At 40.9% G+C, this 16992-nt stretch overlaps 2 protein-coding genes across 19 annotated transcripts; one reads left to right on the top strand and one right to left on the bottom strand.

Moving 5' to 3' along the window:
* Positions 1-123: 123 nt before the first annotated feature.
* On the top strand, positions 124-7571 carry LOC149416975 (uncharacterized). Of its 18 annotated transcripts, none has more exons than XM_089641101.1 (4): positions 124-2416; positions 2467-2930; positions 2976-3051; positions 3234-7571. In XM_089641101.1, exons 1-3 carry the CDS (start codon positions 2185-2187, stop codon positions 3024-3026), a joined length of 747 nt encoding a protein of 248 aa, XP_089497227.1. In that variant the 5' UTR covers positions 124-2184; the 3' UTR covers positions 3027-3051; positions 3234-7571. The 18 variants fall into 18 exon arrangements, 17 of the variants coding, with proteins under 17 accessions (XP_089497227.1, XP_089497225.1, XP_089497228.1 ...); XM_089641099.1 differs by having other exon boundaries at positions 2976-3074; positions 3132-7571; XR_016303419.1 differs by having other exon boundaries at positions 2467-3131; positions 3291-7571.
* A 7350-nt stretch (positions 7572-14921) lies between these two features.
* LOC149416974 (uncharacterized) lies at positions 14922-15670 on the bottom strand. Its single transcript, XM_089641109.1, has one exon. The coding sequence runs from the start codon at positions 15426-15428 to the stop codon at positions 15039-15041; it is 390 nt and encodes a 129-aa protein (XP_089497235.1). The 5' UTR covers positions 15429-15670; the 3' UTR covers positions 14922-15038.
* Positions 15671-16992: the final 1322 nt, after the last annotated feature.

Here is a 16992-nt window from a genome sequence, read left to right as displayed (position 1 = left end):
TATCAATCTAGTTGCACCGCTACACGAGCAATAGGTTCCTTTAAAAATGGTTTACTTGTAACCTGAAACTTTTTACTTGCGTTAATGATAATAAATAAAAGCTAATATTGTTCTGGTAAATATTTATTGAACATGTAACATTTTGAGCATTATTGGTAATAAACACAAAAAAAAAGCATTTCTCTGGGAAATATTTATTTATATACACAAAACCAATATTTTTAACAAAAAAGGACTATTATTTTTTATTTTAATCGAATTCAGTAAAGCTAATCCATAGAATAAAAGAATTGTCAACATTTTGTATGTGTTACAATCTGTATATTTTATAAGATATAATTAATTAATAGTATCACAAAATTTATAAAGAAGTCATCACAGATATTTTATTGACCTATCGCATCTCAGGTCATTGTTGGGTTATAGCATCCAGGTCATTATTGTGGGGTAAAACATCCAGGTCATTTTTGTGGGGTAGAGCATTCAGGTCGTTGTTGTAGGGTAGAGCTTCCAGGTCATTGTTGGGGAAAAGCATCAGTTATTGTTGGGGTGGAACGTCATTGTCGGGGTAGGGCATCTTCATCATCATTATGGAGTGTTACCATCCAGGTGTTTTGGCAAAGCATCCCTGTTATTGTTGGGAAGGGGTAGAGATTCCAGGTCATTGTTGTGGTAGAATTTACATGCCATTGTTGGGGCAAAGCATCTCTGTTATTGTTGGAGTGTAGAACATCATTATATATAGCATCCTCATCATCATTGTAGAGTTTTAAAATCCAGGTCATTGTTGTAGAGTAGTTTGCATGTCATTGTTGGAGTAGAACATCTTTGTCATTGTCGGGGTAGAGCATCCTTGTCATCATTGTTGTAGAGTAGCTTCCATGTCATTGTTGGAGTAGAACATCTTTGTCATTGTTGGGGTAGAGCATCCTTGTCATCATTGTTGTAGAGTAGCTTCCATGTCACTGTTGGAGTAGAACATCTTTGTCATTGTTGGGGTAGAGCATCCTTGTCATCATTGTTGTAGAGTAGCTTCCATGTCATTGTTGGCATAGAACATCTCTGTCATTGTTGGAGTAGAACATCTTTGTCATTGTTGGGGTAGAGCATCCTTGTCATCATTGTTGTAGAGTAGCTCCCATGTCATTGTTGGAGTAGAACATCTTTGTCATTGTTGGGGTAGAGCATCCTTGTCATCATTGTTGTAGAGTAGCTTCCATGTCATTGTTGGCATAGAACATCTTTGTCATTGTTGGAGTAGAACATCTTTGTCATTGTTGGGGTAGAGCATCCTTGTCATCATTGTTGTAGAGTAGCTTCCATGTCATTGTTGGAGTAGAACATCTTTGTCATTGTTGGGGTAGAGCATCCTTGTCATCATTGTTGTAGAGTAGCTTCCATGTCATTGTTGGCATAGAACATCTTTGTCATTGTTGGAGTAGAACATCTTTGTCATTGTTGGAGTAGAACATCTTTGTCATTGTTGGGGGGGTAGAGCATCCTTGTGGAGTTTTACCATCCAGATCATTGATGGTGCACAGCATTTATGTTATATTGCAGGGGTAGAACATCCTTGTCATCATTATGGAGTTTTACCATCCGGGTCATTGTTGGGTTGGAGTATACAAGCAAGTATTGGGGCAAAACATCTGCTATTGTTGAGGAAGAGCATCCAGGTCATTGTCGGGGTAGAGCATCCTCATGGGTTACACTATCCAGGTCATTCGTCATTGCTGGGGTAGAGCGTCCTTTGTCAGGGGTATACCATCCAGGTTGGTGTGTTGGGGTAAAGGTCCCGCTCATTATTGGGGTGAAAAATCCTGGTCATTGTTGGAGTATTATCACTGTTGGTCTTGCAAAGAGCATTCATGTCATTTGGTGCAGAGCTTTATTCAGTCATTTTTTGGAAAGGGCACCCAGGTCCATCTTTGTTATAGTAGTGGTCAGATTCCGGACAAATTTAGCAAAACAGTCCTCAAAACTTTTTACAAAATCTCTTTTTATAAATTGACTTCACTGACTCACTGTATTGAGACGGGTTGGTAGTTATTATATGTCTTTTCTTTGAAATTGTATGAAATAAATTTTGGGGAATTTAAGCTTTCAGGCAATCCATTTAGGTAAAGAATCATGGAGTTTTCATTAACCAACAAGACATTATATCAGTAAAAAAATACTCCAGCAATGTTCAGAACCGTCCAGCCGCAATCCGCTACGCCATCCAGTCCAGCCGCAATCCAGTCCAGCCGCAATCCAGTCCAGGTACGCCATCCAGTCCAGCCGCAATCCAGTCCAGGTACGCCATCCAGTCCAGCCGCAATCCAGTCCAGGTACGCCATCCAGTCCAGGTACGCCATCCAGTCCAGCCGCAATCCAGTCCAGGTACGCCATCCAGTCCAGCCGCAATCCAGTCCAGGTACGCCATCCAGTCCAGCCGCAATCCAGTCCAGCCGCAATCCAGTCCAGGTACGCCATCCAGTCCAGCCGCATTCCAGTCCAGGTACGCCATCCATTCCAGCCGCAATCCAGTCCAGGTACGCAATCCAGTCCAGGTACGCCATCCAGTCCAGGTACGCCATCCAGTCCAGCCGCAATCCAACCAAGGTACGCCATCCAGTCCAGCCGCAATCCAACCAAGGCACGCCATCCAGTCCAGCCGCAATTCCATAAAGGTACGCCATCCAGTCCAGCCGCAATCACATAAAGGTACGCCATCCAGTCCAGCCGCAATCCAACCAAGGTACGCCATCCAGTCCAGCCGCAATCACATAAAGGTACGCCATCCAGTCCAGCCGCAATCACATAAAGGTACGCCATCCAGTCCAGCCGCAATCCAACCAAGGTACGCCATCCAGTCCAGCCGCAATCCAACCAAGGTACGCCATCCAGTCCAGCCGCAATCCAACCAAGGTACGCCATCCAGTCCAGTCGCAATCCAACCAAGGTACGCCATCCAGTCCAGTCGCAATCCAGTCCAGTCGCAATCCAGTAAAGGTACGCCATCCAGTCCAGCCGCAATCCCATAAAGGTACGCCATCCAGTCCAGCCTAAGTACGCCATCCAGTCCAGCCTAAGTGGGCCATCCAGTCCAGCCTAAGTGGGCCATCCAGTCCAGCCGCAATCCAACCAAGGTACGCCATCCAGTCCAGCCGCAATCCAACCAAGGTACGCCATCCAGTCCAGCCGCAATCCAACCAAGGTACGCCATCCAGTCCAGCCGCAATCCCGTAAAGGTACGCCATCCAGTCCAGCCTAAGTGGGCCATCCAGTCCAGCCGCAATCCAACCAAGGTACGCCATCCAGTCCAGCCGCAATCAGTTCCAGGTCTGCCTTCAGTTCAGTTCCATTATTACAGTCTAGCCGCAACATAGTCCTGCCTCAATCTAAACTAGATACTCCATCCAGTCTAGCCCTCAGTCCATAAATGAAATCTAGTCTAGTTCAGACTTGCCTTTCATAGTTGACAATGTCGAGGTAACAAGAGTGTGATAGTCAGATGTTGTTCAGAAAAACCCAAGTCAAGGGACGTAACATCTTCATACCATGAAAGGCCTTTTTTTTCTAAAGAAAAAGAAAGGAGTGAAAGCTCACTACGTAAGAAAATTCTAGGCATCCTTGTAGTTGTGTTGTCCAGGTCATCCTTCCTGTAGTAGTGTTGTCCAGGTCATCCTTCCTGTAGTAGTGTTGTCCAGGTCATCCTTCCTGTAGTAGTGTTGTCCAGGTCATCCTTCTTGTAGTCGTGTTGTCCAGGTCATTCCTCTTGTAGTCTTGTCCATTTCATTCCTTTTGTCTTCGTGCTGTCCAGGTCATCCTTCTTGTAGTCGTGTAGCCCAGGTCATCCTTCTTGTAGCTCAGGTCATCCTTCTTGGAGACGTGTTGCCGAGGAACCTTTGTTGTACCAGGTCATCCTACGTTACCTTATTATTATTAATGTATTCTTGTAGTTTGCGATATCCATGTCATCCTTCTTGCAGCTGTATCAGATCATCTTTCTCTTAGTAGTAGAGCAGGGCGGGGTCATTCCTTACAGCAATAGAGTAGTCATGTCATGCTCCTTATTCCAGCGTAGTTTATGTAGTCATTTATCTTTATGTTAGTTGTCCATTCTGTTGAAGTGTAGGTAATATTCCATCTATGCATGTAAATGATCTCAACCAAAACATTAGTAGGGCCGCAAGTGCGCCCATCTTGAGAGAACTGCCTTGAAAGAGGTCAGTCACCCGAGATAGTTTACATCCATAGTTCGCCTAAATTGATTTCGCCGCTCACGCATGTGCTATCACTTTTTGAGATGAAAAAAAATAATAGTGAGATTTCACTACCTATGAATTAGTATTTCCGAAGTTGTGTTAGGGGTCATCCTTCTTAGTCATGTGGCTCAGGTCACCCCTTCAGTAATGTAAAAATTCTGTGAAAAGGATTTTAAGTTGTATGTCCAGGTCATCCTTCTTGTCGTTGTGTTGTCCAGGTCATCCTTCTTGTCGTCGTGTTGTCCAGGTCATCCTTCTTGTAGTCGTGTTGTCCAGGTCATCCTTCTTGTAGTTGTGTTGTCCAGGTCATCCTTCTTGTAGTCGTGTTGTCCAGGTCATCCTTCTTGTAGTCGTGTTGTCCAGGTCATCCTTCTTGTAGTCGTGTTGTCCAGGTCATCTTTCTTGTAGTCGTGTTGTCTAGGTCATCCTTAGAGTCGTGTTGTCCAAGTCATCCGTCAAGTCTTCTCTTTCTCGTTGTGATGTTCAGGATCTCCTACCAAATAATCATGATATCCACATCTGCTCCCAAGTAGTTGTAATTTCCAAGTCTGGCATCCTGGTCATCCTAGTAGTCGTGTTGTCCAGGTCATCCTTCAAGTCGTGTTGTTGTTCAGGTCATCCTTCTTGTAGTTGTGATGTTCAGGATCTCCTACCAAATAATCATGATATCCACATCTGCTCCCAAGTAGTTGTAATTTCCAAGTCTAGCATCCAGGTCATCCTAGGAGTCGTGTTGTCCAGGTCATCCTTCAAGTCGCGTTGTTGTTCAGGTCATCCTTCTTGTAGTTGTGATGTTCAGGATCTCCTACCAAATAATCATGATATCCACATCTGCTACCAAGTAGTTGCAAGTTCCAAGCCTCACACCCAGTAGTCGCAACGTTCAGGTCATCCTTCTAGTCGTTATGTTCAGGATCTCCTATCAAATAGTCATGATGTCCAGGTTATTTATTCTTCTCGTAGTCATGTTCAGGATCTCCTATCAAATTATCAAGATGTCCGGTACCAATTAGTTGTACTTTCCAAGTCTGGCATCCAGTGGTAGCATTGTCCTGGTCATCCTTCCAGTAGTCCAGGTCATCCTTCCAGTAGTCCAGGTCATCCTTCCAGTAGTCGCGTTGGCCAGGTCATCCTTCTAGTAGTCGCATTATCCAGGTCATCCTTCCAGTAGACGCATAGTCCAGGTCATCCTTCCAGTAGTCGCGTTGCCCAGGTCATCCTTCCAGTAGTCGCGTTGTCCAGGTCATCCCTCCCGTAGTCGTGATGTCCAGGTCACCCTTCTTGTAGTCATGATGCCAAATTCTGCCATCCAGTAGCTGCGATGTCCTGGTCATCCTTCCAGTGTCAAGATGTCTAGGTCATCCTTCTCTTTGTTGTGATACTCCAGTAGCTGCAATGTCTAAGTCATCTTTCCCGTAACAATGTCCTAAAACAGCCATGTAGTCATCCAGGGTATCCTTTCAGTACATGTAATGTTCAGGTTGTCCTTCCATGAGTCGCAATATCCAAGTCATCCTTCAAGAAGACTGCAATCCAATAGTTGCAATGGTGTCCTAGAGGTCAGCTATCCGTAAGCTGGGATGTCAAAGACATTCTTCCGGCTACAATTGCATCAAAATTTAAAGCCAATGACCCCACCATCCGGTAGCAGTGGAGACCATAATAATCAGCCATCACATTTAAAAGCTGTGATGTTCTCCAAGATGGTCTGATCCAATGCGTTAGTCGAGCCAGCAGCATTCATCACCAATATTCACTTTGTTCAATTGCTATTCAGCCATCTCATTAGGGGGTTAGAAAGATCATCACAGAAAGTCAGGTCAAACATCCAAAGAAAGAAATGGCCCACCACCAGTGCGCAGCATATCGCCAGGATTATTATTAGGATTTCACTGCGGAATTTGAGGCTGGCAGGACCTGGAGTCCTCGTATTATAGTTTTGTCGCCAAGAAGGTGGGTAGCCAAGGATTACAGGTTTCCAGTTTTAGTCCAAACATTCCTCATAAGCTGTGTTCAGGAACAATTCAGGGGATCCAGCCCACATGAATGAACAATACAAAATGGTGGAGCTACTTGCAGGAAAAACAATTATCCAGGTATGCTATATTTTGCTTCGCCAGAGATATAATTATTATCAATCCACATTCCGGTTAAGTGTAATCTATAAGCAGAAAGAACCCAACAAGCAAGTGCCTACCTTCTTTTCAGAAAGTACCTTGCACAACACAATTTAAAATACAAGAACAATCATGCTCAATAAAAGTACTAACGGAACATTCTAGGTCTTGAACAATCGAATACATTTACAGAAAAACCCTATACAATAACTCCATACAAAGCAAAGCCTCGTTAATAATGCTATCAGTGTTTCAACAGAAAATTGTGATGTAAACTTAATAACAGGAGAAAAATACATTAGGTTTTTCTTATCAAGTAATTATTCCCAAACAGCATGTAGTAAGGTAGTCAATAATTGACAATAACACAAGACAACAATATTATATACTGGCACATTGGTGGTATCAACTCGGTTAGAACCTACGATAATGTTAATTATGTGCACTTTACAAGAGTGAATACTTGAACCTATGATGGTTACAGCAGTGTTTACATTCAATGGTCATTCGACAAGATGAGTCACAAGCTATTAAAACTTTTCTACAACACCTTTTCAAGTGATTTCCAAACAAAACATCAATAGAAACCGAAAGTCCACCTCAAGAGTTAATAACAGAAAAGAACAAATTCTTACAATGACATGAGATGTGAGGGTATCAGTACAGTACAGTATCAGCAGTGAGACAAGCCCTTGTACAGTTCCGAGGTCCATGCAGCAAGCTCAAGTTAACGTTCCTTCCACACGTTGAGTCTAGGTAAAACAGACACTTCTGATCACACATTGTCTAGTTCACTTCCCACACCTGTTATAGATAAATAACAAAGAAACGACACAAACAACTCACTGGTGATGGTGAACCCAAACCTTACCTTACAAGGTAAGCAAGGAAAGCCTTTCAATTTTACATCTAAATTACATTACAGTAAGATAAAACAAAATTAAGCAGCGCATCACCAAAATCATTTTAAGCAACAAGTTAACAAATTTTGGATGATTATTTAAAACATGAAATTTTTTTTCTTGGCAAAAATATGTAACACAACCAAAATATTATTAGCAATTCAAAAGTTATCTAAATTAGTGATAAGATCGGTTACAATGCTTAAATTAGCAATACACACAATGTGAAAGGACATAATATAATTTAAAGTAAGTGCAATTGCATACAACCTGCTTTGGCCTTTTTGGAGACTTGTGTGGACTCAAAGAACTTATATCCATTCTTCCATTTGCTCAGAGATAGAGAGTAGTTGCAGCATTAAAACATGCTCTGCTAGGTTCAGTGTTGCATTTGAGTTATTTTGGTTCCACAATCCTCGAGATATTTTAAATACATTTGCATTCCTCTTTACTATTATTTGCATTCCTCATCTCAGTTACTATTTCACCCATTCTATGTTCCTTGGTGCTTGGGTTACATGATCTTACTTATCCTCAAGCGGTTTTATTAGATTTTGTAACTACAATCAGATAAAGGCCTACCTTTGCGGCATGACGCAGACAATTGAATAAAGCGATTATTAAAATGGGTTACCTCAAAAGCTAACTTCAACAACTGTTCTACAGGTATTCTTGCATTTGTGTCGAGTCACAGGCCCAATTGTCTTTTTGCACAAGTCAATTTTAATTTCTGTAGGAATCGGGTATTTGTAGAATTAGGTATGTTTGGTTCCACAAGAAGGATATACTATTTGATTAAATTTGTTCCTTTTGATGGATGTAATAGTTTATATTGTACTAAAATCAGATAAACACGAGCCTACCTCAGCGGCATGCCAAGACACAGGGACATAGAGTTACTTAAACAAGTTACCTTGAGCTTTCGCCAACCGCTTTGCTCGATAAAATGAATATTATTAATCGCGCCAACAAATTCATTTACAGATTTCGCACGACGCATTCTAAATATCTTTTTGGCAATGGCATTCTTTAATGAATTAAATCACCTTGATTTCTTCCTGCTTCTGAAGGGGAGATATGAGAAGTGCATTAAAAAAAAATGGTCTCAGATAAGATGCTGCAAAAAGAAACCAAACACCATTCTGTCAAAATGAGATTATCGCCACTTACTTTTCGGCAGCAAATTATTATGAAGGTGTTCTCACTTGATGTTTGTCTTTCATTGTACAAATTATTTTGTAGCCGGTGGAGATGATTTATGGCATTTGGTCCTTCTGCCTATTTTTGAGTTAAATTGCTACGTCCGGGCATCCGGGATTTTAGCAATCAAAATGTGCACAGCACAGTCAAAATCTCTCCAAATACTGCCAGTTTCTTCGCAATTGGACTATTCCAGTAGTAATCGAGATAGTTTGTGTAATTCTACTTTCAGCGTTGTTCCAACGTTCATTTCTATAAGTTAAAACATCTAATGTCCATACCTCACGAACTTCAATCGCACTTATCCCACGCTGGCTTAATGCGAGGCGCACCTTCAGGCTGTTCTGGTCGCCAATACTCCAACTGCCGCATTTCCAAGCCGTCTACGGTCGACGAAAGGTCAGGAACTGAAAGCTGCAACCAATCCAGCCCAAGATCCAAACCTGTAATAGAGAAAGACCCAACCCAAGCTGCCGTTTCTTTTGCAACTAATATCATTGTCAAAATCTTTTACAATGGAAACACTTAATTTTTTGTGATTTATGGTTGCTATATTTTTTGCAACATCAGTATAGTGGTCACCATATTTTTTGTGACAGGTTGGTTATTTTTTTTTTCTTCATTTATAAGTCTCTCGCGGATGCTGGTTCGGCAGATGTAGTGGGCTTCCAGGAACCTGCTCCTCTTGTGTCTCAGTACTCTTCTGGTTCCTACAGCTGTCATAATGGTAACTAAAGATGTGGATGGTGAACTTGGTTTGCACTGCACAACCACAATTTTCACCAACTTTGAGTTCACTTAACCTTCACATTTCTTTAAATGTCTGTCCACAAAACAAGAACAAGTCGGTGTAAACTTCCACTCACCGCAGTAGGTGTTTAGTATAAACATTTGCATAAAATAAGATCTTGATCAGTTGAGGCTACTTATTGCCATTGAAATTTAAGTGTGAACATTTTTGCTAGAAAAACACATGTCACATTACTATGCCATCTAATCGCAAGGGCCGCAATAATTGAAACCCAAACTGCCATACCTTCTAAGTCTGCACATCCATAGCGTAGATCATCAACAGTTAATTAAACTTTTATCTTCAAAATCACTCCAGGATAGTAAACTTGCAATTTGACAACTTCAGTGAAGATTCAATTGTAGCAATTTTTCATTTTTAGTATAACTCTTTGTATTTTATCGCTTATTCTTGTAATAAGGTAAAATTGTCTTAAGTGTACCTAGAATATTTAAAGAAACAACCCAAAAGGGCAACTCACCACCCCACCTTCAACACACGTTATCTCATCACTGCACTATGCGTGCACATGTATGTTATTTATATAATGAATGTTATTTTTGAGTGGCGGGGAAAATTACTACAAAGATTAAAAACACCGACAGCCCCAAATGATGGCTGGTATACCTAAGATGATTTATTTATTTAACTTGCGTGCATCACTACCCCCACAAATAGCTAGCTTTGTTGCCATATTTTTTGCAACAAATTATCAAATATGTTTATTGAAATAATCTTTTACACAACAGCTTCAAATGATAAAAATTTCATAACATATCTAAAAATTTTGCTTTTGACAATTAAAAAAAAAAAAAAGATATTTCACAAAGCACGTTAAGGAAATTCACTTAAGAGTTCTAGGCTTGGTTTTAGTATATAATCCGCTTACCCTAACATAACCGGCTGTTATTCGACACCACAGAGCGTTCTCGACCCGCAATAGATTCACAAAACGCACAAGTGCCTCGACATCCTGCCACAGACATACATGAAGACTATTTCTCTAAGCGCCACCAGCAGTAGAAACCATCTCATTTTCGTCAGTTAATAGGTGTTCTCCATCAACAGAAGACTTCGTTTGTTATTATTTCTGAATATCCGATCATATTGTACTCCGTATGTTGCACATGGTGGTGATTAATAGAAAATGTCCGCTTATCCAGTTCAAAAATTCTACATTTAAAGTTACGCTGTAAAGATATAATGATAAATTAAAATTTACCCTTCTAAAAAGGCAAACATTCTACAAACATCTAAACATCAGCTTTCTTACCTTAAAAGTATAGTGAAGCTGCTTTATAAGATGGGCCATTCGGCAAAAAAGGGTCATCGGGTTTATAAATCGCTTAAACTGCATCGTACTTCTTCTACATGACATCTTCATTCTATTTATTGGTCTTCTCTGGATTGTTTTCATAGAAATTTTTCGGCGCACGCAGTTAATTTCACATCCAGGTGAAAATGTTGTTGCCGAACAATTATAATTTAATTTACAGGTCCAAGGGTTTTTTTTTAAGGATCCAATGTGAGGGTTATTGAGATTTCTAAGTTTGCACCCACAAACATCTACTGTAGATAGAGATAAGATATGTCGCAAGCCATGGTAATTGAATGTTGTGCTGCACCTTCTGCACTGCCGTCAATCCATAACATCACAGCACGTACAACATCGCATAGAACATCCAATAGCCTTCACATCCAAAACGTCTGGGTAGATGGAAGACTTGCTTTTTATAAGGTCGGCTATCACGAAACACTCGGGAAATCTGCGATAACAACATATTAAGAAGCCCTAACCGCCAAACATTATTGGCTTTCCAAATCATGATCAAACGCTTATTTACAAATACGAAATACATAGTTCCACATGCAAGGAATCAATCATATTTTTCAGAATAAATTAATTTTTAAGTGTAAACCTTAGCAACGCCTCGCACCATAGCAGGTGATGTGTTAAGTTACCGGAGCAGGTGACTGGACTGGACAGCAGCCGGGAATGCAGGCCGGGAAATGGCGGGAGATCCCGCCCCTCATCCGAAGCCCTGCCGTACCTGCGACTAACATAATACGCCTGTCCAATCGTTACAGCTGAGAAAAACGGTTTCAAAGAGTAATAATTTTGAGTGATAAATTCTTTACGGGATAATTTGTTGCGGTGTTCAGGATCTACGCGCTGCCGGACCTTTCTCGCATTACTTTTGTGTAGGGTGAAGAGTCGTAATGTTATAACGCAACCATGTCCTTTGCTACAGTGTATATTCTATTTCTCGTTCCATTCTTCATGATACTAGACATCATCCCCGGGACTGCCCATTCTGGATCTGAAAGTCATCAGCAAAGCCATACTCCCAAAAGGTGGTGTCCCCATTAATCTATAATAATGGCTTCAAAAGCCTATCTTCATTGAAAATAATTGCTATAATAGGTATGAATATTAAAGATTACTGGTAATTTAGTTCCACAGCAGCTCTATAGCCCCTCAAAGATATGACAGGTCACCCAATCTGTCTGCACAGGTGAAGAACACCGTATTCGCTATGATGACGTCACTCGCTGCATAATCTCACGCAACGTTTTCTGCAAAATATCACCAAAACGACAAGCCCTTATATGCTGGGCAGTTAGTACACTAACTAGCTTAAAAGCCAGATAAGTCTCGATTTCTACATTACTGGAAGACTTACTTCTAGGATTCACGCAGACGTAGCGACGTGCCACGGTGGCAGAGGGGTGGTTTACAGAAGATACCAATGCCGGAGGACTGGATACAACCTGCGAGGTGTGAACAGACCAACTGCCGTGGTTGACTTCCTGTAAGCTTGAATTAATGATGACGCCCCAAGGGGCAGACTAAGTACATTCATTGGGCATGAAGTATTTGACCGGCTTACTATTTACCGCACTAAACCAGAAGTCTGTCACACGGTGAATGCATAACCTCGGCTGTGACATGTACATGGTGTTTTGTGAAATAAAACCCCCTTTTTCAGTAATGAGCCTGCAGCGACCTATACCACGGGAACTGCAATGAAACAAACATAACACGTTGGGTCCCATTCGGGACAAAGAACAAGGACTTTCTTCTTCTAAAAATTAAGTTCAAGTAAATGATTTTCTTACGACAGATGATACGCCACTCGAGACAAGTTAGCTATCGCTAATGTACGTGTTTTAAAGATGTGTCCGTGTAGATATGCGGAAAGCTTACAGCTAACTCTGTAATGATAACAAACGGTGCGAAGATACTCCATACACCGAATACCCAATCTATCTTTCTCGTGATGTTCCTTTCTAATTAAGTTATATTGGTGGTGACACGGGATGTGGTTTGGAGGGACTGCAGTTTTGCAAATATGCGACAATCTCTGTAATTATAAGCAGAAACATTTTGCATCCCGAGGGAGACAATATTCACAGCAGATTCATTCAATTTGAACAGCATTTTTATCAGTTACCATAAGTGTGTTTTACTTTAGACATAAGATCGATATCGATGCGTTAGCTTCTTTTACTTTCAACTCGTTCTGCTCTCTACCCATTTCAGACAGTTAGGTCCTACAACACAGGTCACATTCGATAACACTCGGCTACGTGTCTGAAATAATCAAATAAAAACATATTTGGGACCCCTCAGGGCGGTAAATATTTCTCCACACCTCAACTTCCTTGGACTAGGTCCAAATCTTAGAAACTTAACGGCCAAGGCCTCCTCTAGGACTGCAGAAATCTGCTGTTTTCTTACTTTTCAAGTTCAAATTATCATTTTAATTTAATAATTTCAATAGTTTACATGAACTTATGGTGCTTGGGATCCTCCCTTAATTAATCAAATGGATCAGAATCTTGTCTCTAGAAACTTACGATTCTACCGCGAGCGGGCTTCAGACGGGGTATCACTAATAGCTCTGCCAATGGGATGCATGGAACATTTGCAGGCGTGGATAAATACGATGACCGAGATCTGGGATTAGAAAATAAAAACAAAATCCAAAAAAACAACACATAGGTTGTATTATGCGATAGAAAATAACGATGAAAAAAATAATAAAAACGATTAATATAATAATGATAATAATTTAACTGATTGTATTAAACCTCTGATGTGGACAGTGCTCGGTAGTGGATGGTGCGATTCAGCTATGTACATGTAAACCACTCGGTCTGGAGTTTCAAGCGAAGGCGGCTGTTAGGGGTCAGGTACTTTATTGTGACTCGGAACAACCTACGACTAAAAATAGAAGCCCTACCAGAAATACGCATGCAGCAGAGCTGCAATTATATTATTAGAACAATCCAATATTCTTTTAGAAAAATGAACCTGAATCGGCCAAGGTTGCGGATGAAGGAATGCTTGTTTTCCACCCTGCGGTGCGTAACTTCCGTGATATGTATATTCTAGCTTGGCTGTAGGCTGGACTACCCAGCCAACTCCACCCAACCGCTCCTGTAATTATAAAACCAACTGCCAACGGCAGGATTGACGGGATAGGAGCCAGGCGCGAGCCCAACAGTTTCTGATGCAATATCTATCTACAGATAAAATACGTAATGGAATGTTTAAGAAAATACTTGCTGATGAAATCCGAAGTGTTTCCGGATAGACCTCACGATGGCACTATCATCCAGCGTTGTTTTACTCAGTGGAAACGGGCGATATGCGTGTTTCCTCTGCAAGTGACAATCATAACATGTCTCCCGCCAGCGGGAGCAGTAGCGTTCTACATGTAGTGTGCACTCTATTCCACATTTTCCACAAACCGTGAGGCAACCTGAGCAACCGTGGCCAGAGAGGGAACCCGGGATTCAGCAGCCTGGCCAGGGGCAGGCGCACCCTCGGTGTCTGGTTGGCCGGCCTGGTGAGTGTGGTCACCAACCGCCAACCCATGAGACAGTTGTAGCCAGGAACACCCATTTCTAAACAGATTGCATAATGTTAAGGTCCCTAACCTACCTAGCGCGCATTCAATGAAACAGTAAGCGTAGATAATGTTATATAGCACCGTTTTCGAGAAAAAATATTAAGAATACATTTGAATCATTCTTTACTTAAAGAGGTTTGCATTAAAGTTACATTAAAATGTATCTGAGCATAATTTAGAGTGAAATTCTTTCTCAACCAATTTCAAAATGAAAACATAATTTAATAGTTTCAGGAGGTACATAGAATGAACTACTCATCGATCTTCAATGTTCATCATCGCTGCTTACTGCGAGGGAGGACATATCGGAGTTGCGTAGTGTGCTGGCAGTAGAAACGGTAGCCGGGAGCTGGCCAACTCGAGAGATGCAGAGGCAGCTCCGTGCGGTTCATTGCAGCGCCTCAGATGAGGGGAGCACCCCGGATGAGGGAGCGCAGTGATCAGCCAAAACCACCCATGAAAAGTTTACAATATAACCAGATAAAAGTGTTCAAAATAAAGGAACAATTCATTTCTTCAAATAATTTCTTTTATTTAATATCACATGTTTTATTTACAAACTAGATTCAATATGAACCAAAAATCAAATTCAAAAGCTAAAGTAACTTTTAATTTTTAAATTATCTGAAACAGATAGAAAGTAAATGCAAGATCGATACGATTAGCTACAAACCCAAAACCCAGCGCAGTGCGGCGGCTCTAGAGGCTCCGCCCTTCTCCGGCCCGGGACAGTGAGACTGCAAGCCAAAAAACATCCTACATAGTCTCGTGTTCACAGCACAGTGTGGTATGCAAGATACCCATTAAATATACAGAGGCGCCACTGAATAAATGACTAGAGTGGTAAAAGCTTCAAAAGTCTATCTGGCAGCTTCGGGGATTTGGACATTGTTTAAATTATTAAAAAAGTTATCTATGCTCTTCATTTCTTCCTGCCATTGGTCGGTTGATGAATCGCAGGAAGTGACGTCAGGTTCGAGGATAGATTGCGACTGCGCAGACAGCGCCTGCTGTAGCCTCGCCCAGCGTTGGGCGCGCGCTCGCTGCTTCCGGACCAGCTCATCCTCGGCACGGCGGAGCGTCACGGACAAGATGGCGACCCTCCTCAGTTCGCTTCTCTTTTGTCTTTTAGCTCTCACGGCCTTACTTCTGACGCTGGAGATCCATTTAGAAAGTGACTCAGTCTTGCTGTGGTAACTGTTGGCGTACACGTCGGCAGAGGGGGAAGCAAGGGTGGGGGCGTCCGCCATCTTGAGGATAAAGTCCGTCACGGGGAAATGTGTCGGTCTCAGCAGCTTTCCACGTCAGAAGCGATGTATTTTGGCTTAAATGCAATGGCTCGGGTGCCACAGATAACTTTTTACAGACAGGGGGCAAGATTGGGCCCTTTCACACATATGCGTATTTCAACTACGCCACAAATAGTTAAAGTTTGAAAACGAGAACAATGAGATAGATGCTCGATTCAATATTTTAACCAATATACAGTAAAACACACCTGAATTGTGTATCCTCTGCTGCTCCTCCAAATGACTTGGATTCCTTCAACACAAAACTTTTTTGAGGAGAACACACACACAGCCGAACTATCTCGGGCACGAACGAAAGGCGAATGACGTAGCGGCGGTTGTGGGGTGTATTTATATGCTTCCACCGGATTACGAAATTACTCCGCAACATTTTAAAGTAGTTCCAAATAAATTTTAATTAATGCAATAATATTATTTTTTATTATACAGGCGGACGTAATTTTTGTTTTTTGACAATTTTTTTTTTTATTTTCATTCATTCTTCAGAATTACGGAGAAAACAGAATAAAAACAAAATCAATTCCACTGACGTCAGAAATGTGTAGAGCTGGGAGTTACAAGGCTTTTAGATTTTCAAATTTTGTATTTTATTAGCGAATATTCTAATTGTTATTATTGGTGATGTTTTTTATTTTGCTTCATAAACTCCCGTGATTTGATGATGGTGACACGGAACTTCATTATATTTCAAAGTTATATTCATGTTCTGTTATAATTAAAGTTCTGTGAACCGACTGGCCCGTGGTGAAATAATAACAGAGATTTCATATTTGTTACAGTTCTGTGAAACTGGCCCTTAGATTCTCGTTTGTGGAATTTTACCATCTTAAAATGATTAGACACACCATACAGCATCCCGAAATATGACTTAGGTCCTGAGGATTACATTATACTGAAATTATTTTTTTCAGGACCTCCCGTGTGGAGTTAATTTAAAAAATAATTTTATATTTATGTTATAGGTACTTACTGTATCTATAACGCATTAACGTTAACGATAAGGAAATCATTAAAATAATGAACTAAAAAGTGAGGAAAAACTTAACAACCCACAGTCCGCCTCGGAACAGGAATACCTAGAGAGGACTGTGAAAAAACTACTGTACTTTGAATTTAAAAAGGCATCAATGAAAATATAAATTAATTGGCTTTAACCGTGTTTGGTGTCAAGATCTGAAGTCAGGTACTTCCCCTACCCTCCTCTTCCTCATCTCCTTCCTTTCCCCAATACCTTCAGCCTCACAACATACATGGTCCAGGATCCAGACGGTTGGGAGCAATTGAGAATTTTGTGTGGTATTCACTTTTTTTAGAATTGTTAATTGTATTAAAATCTAAAATTATTAAACATAATAACGAGTTATAATAATAAAAAACTAACTGAAAAATGGAAATATAGTTGCTTTGTAATATTGTCTGGTAAATTTGAAACTTGTTTTTAATGTCAACGAGTTTGTTTGAACACATTATATGTAAATAATGATAAAAATAATTAATCATTTGA

The sequence above is a fragment of the Hesperophylax consimilis genome, chromosome 16, assembly GCF_061612785.1.
Source record: "Hesperophylax consimilis isolate HC1 chromosome 16, BYU_Hcon_1.0, whole genome shotgun sequence".
NCBI classification, from domain to species: domain Eukaryota; kingdom Metazoa; phylum Arthropoda; class Insecta; order Trichoptera; family Limnephilidae; genus Hesperophylax; species Hesperophylax consimilis.
Note: the sequence above shows the minus strand (reverse complement) of the source record. Positions and strands in the feature narration are given on the sequence as shown.

What these genes read in the sequence shown, in the direction of transcription:
- LOC149416975 (XM_089641094.1), top strand. Translation starts at nt 2,185, where the DNA reads ATGTTCAGAACCGTCCAGCCGCAATCCGCTACGCCATCCAGTCCAGCC. An exon ending in CCAGCCGCAATCCAGTCCAG is followed by an intron (nt 2,417 to 2,466) that starts GTACGCCATCCA and finishes AATCCAGTCCAG; the next exon opens with GTACGCCATCCAGTCCAGCC.
- LOC149416974 (XM_089641109.1), bottom strand. Translation starts at nt 15,428, where the DNA reads ATGGCGGACGCCCCCACCCTTGCTTCCCCCTCTGCCGACGTGTACGCC.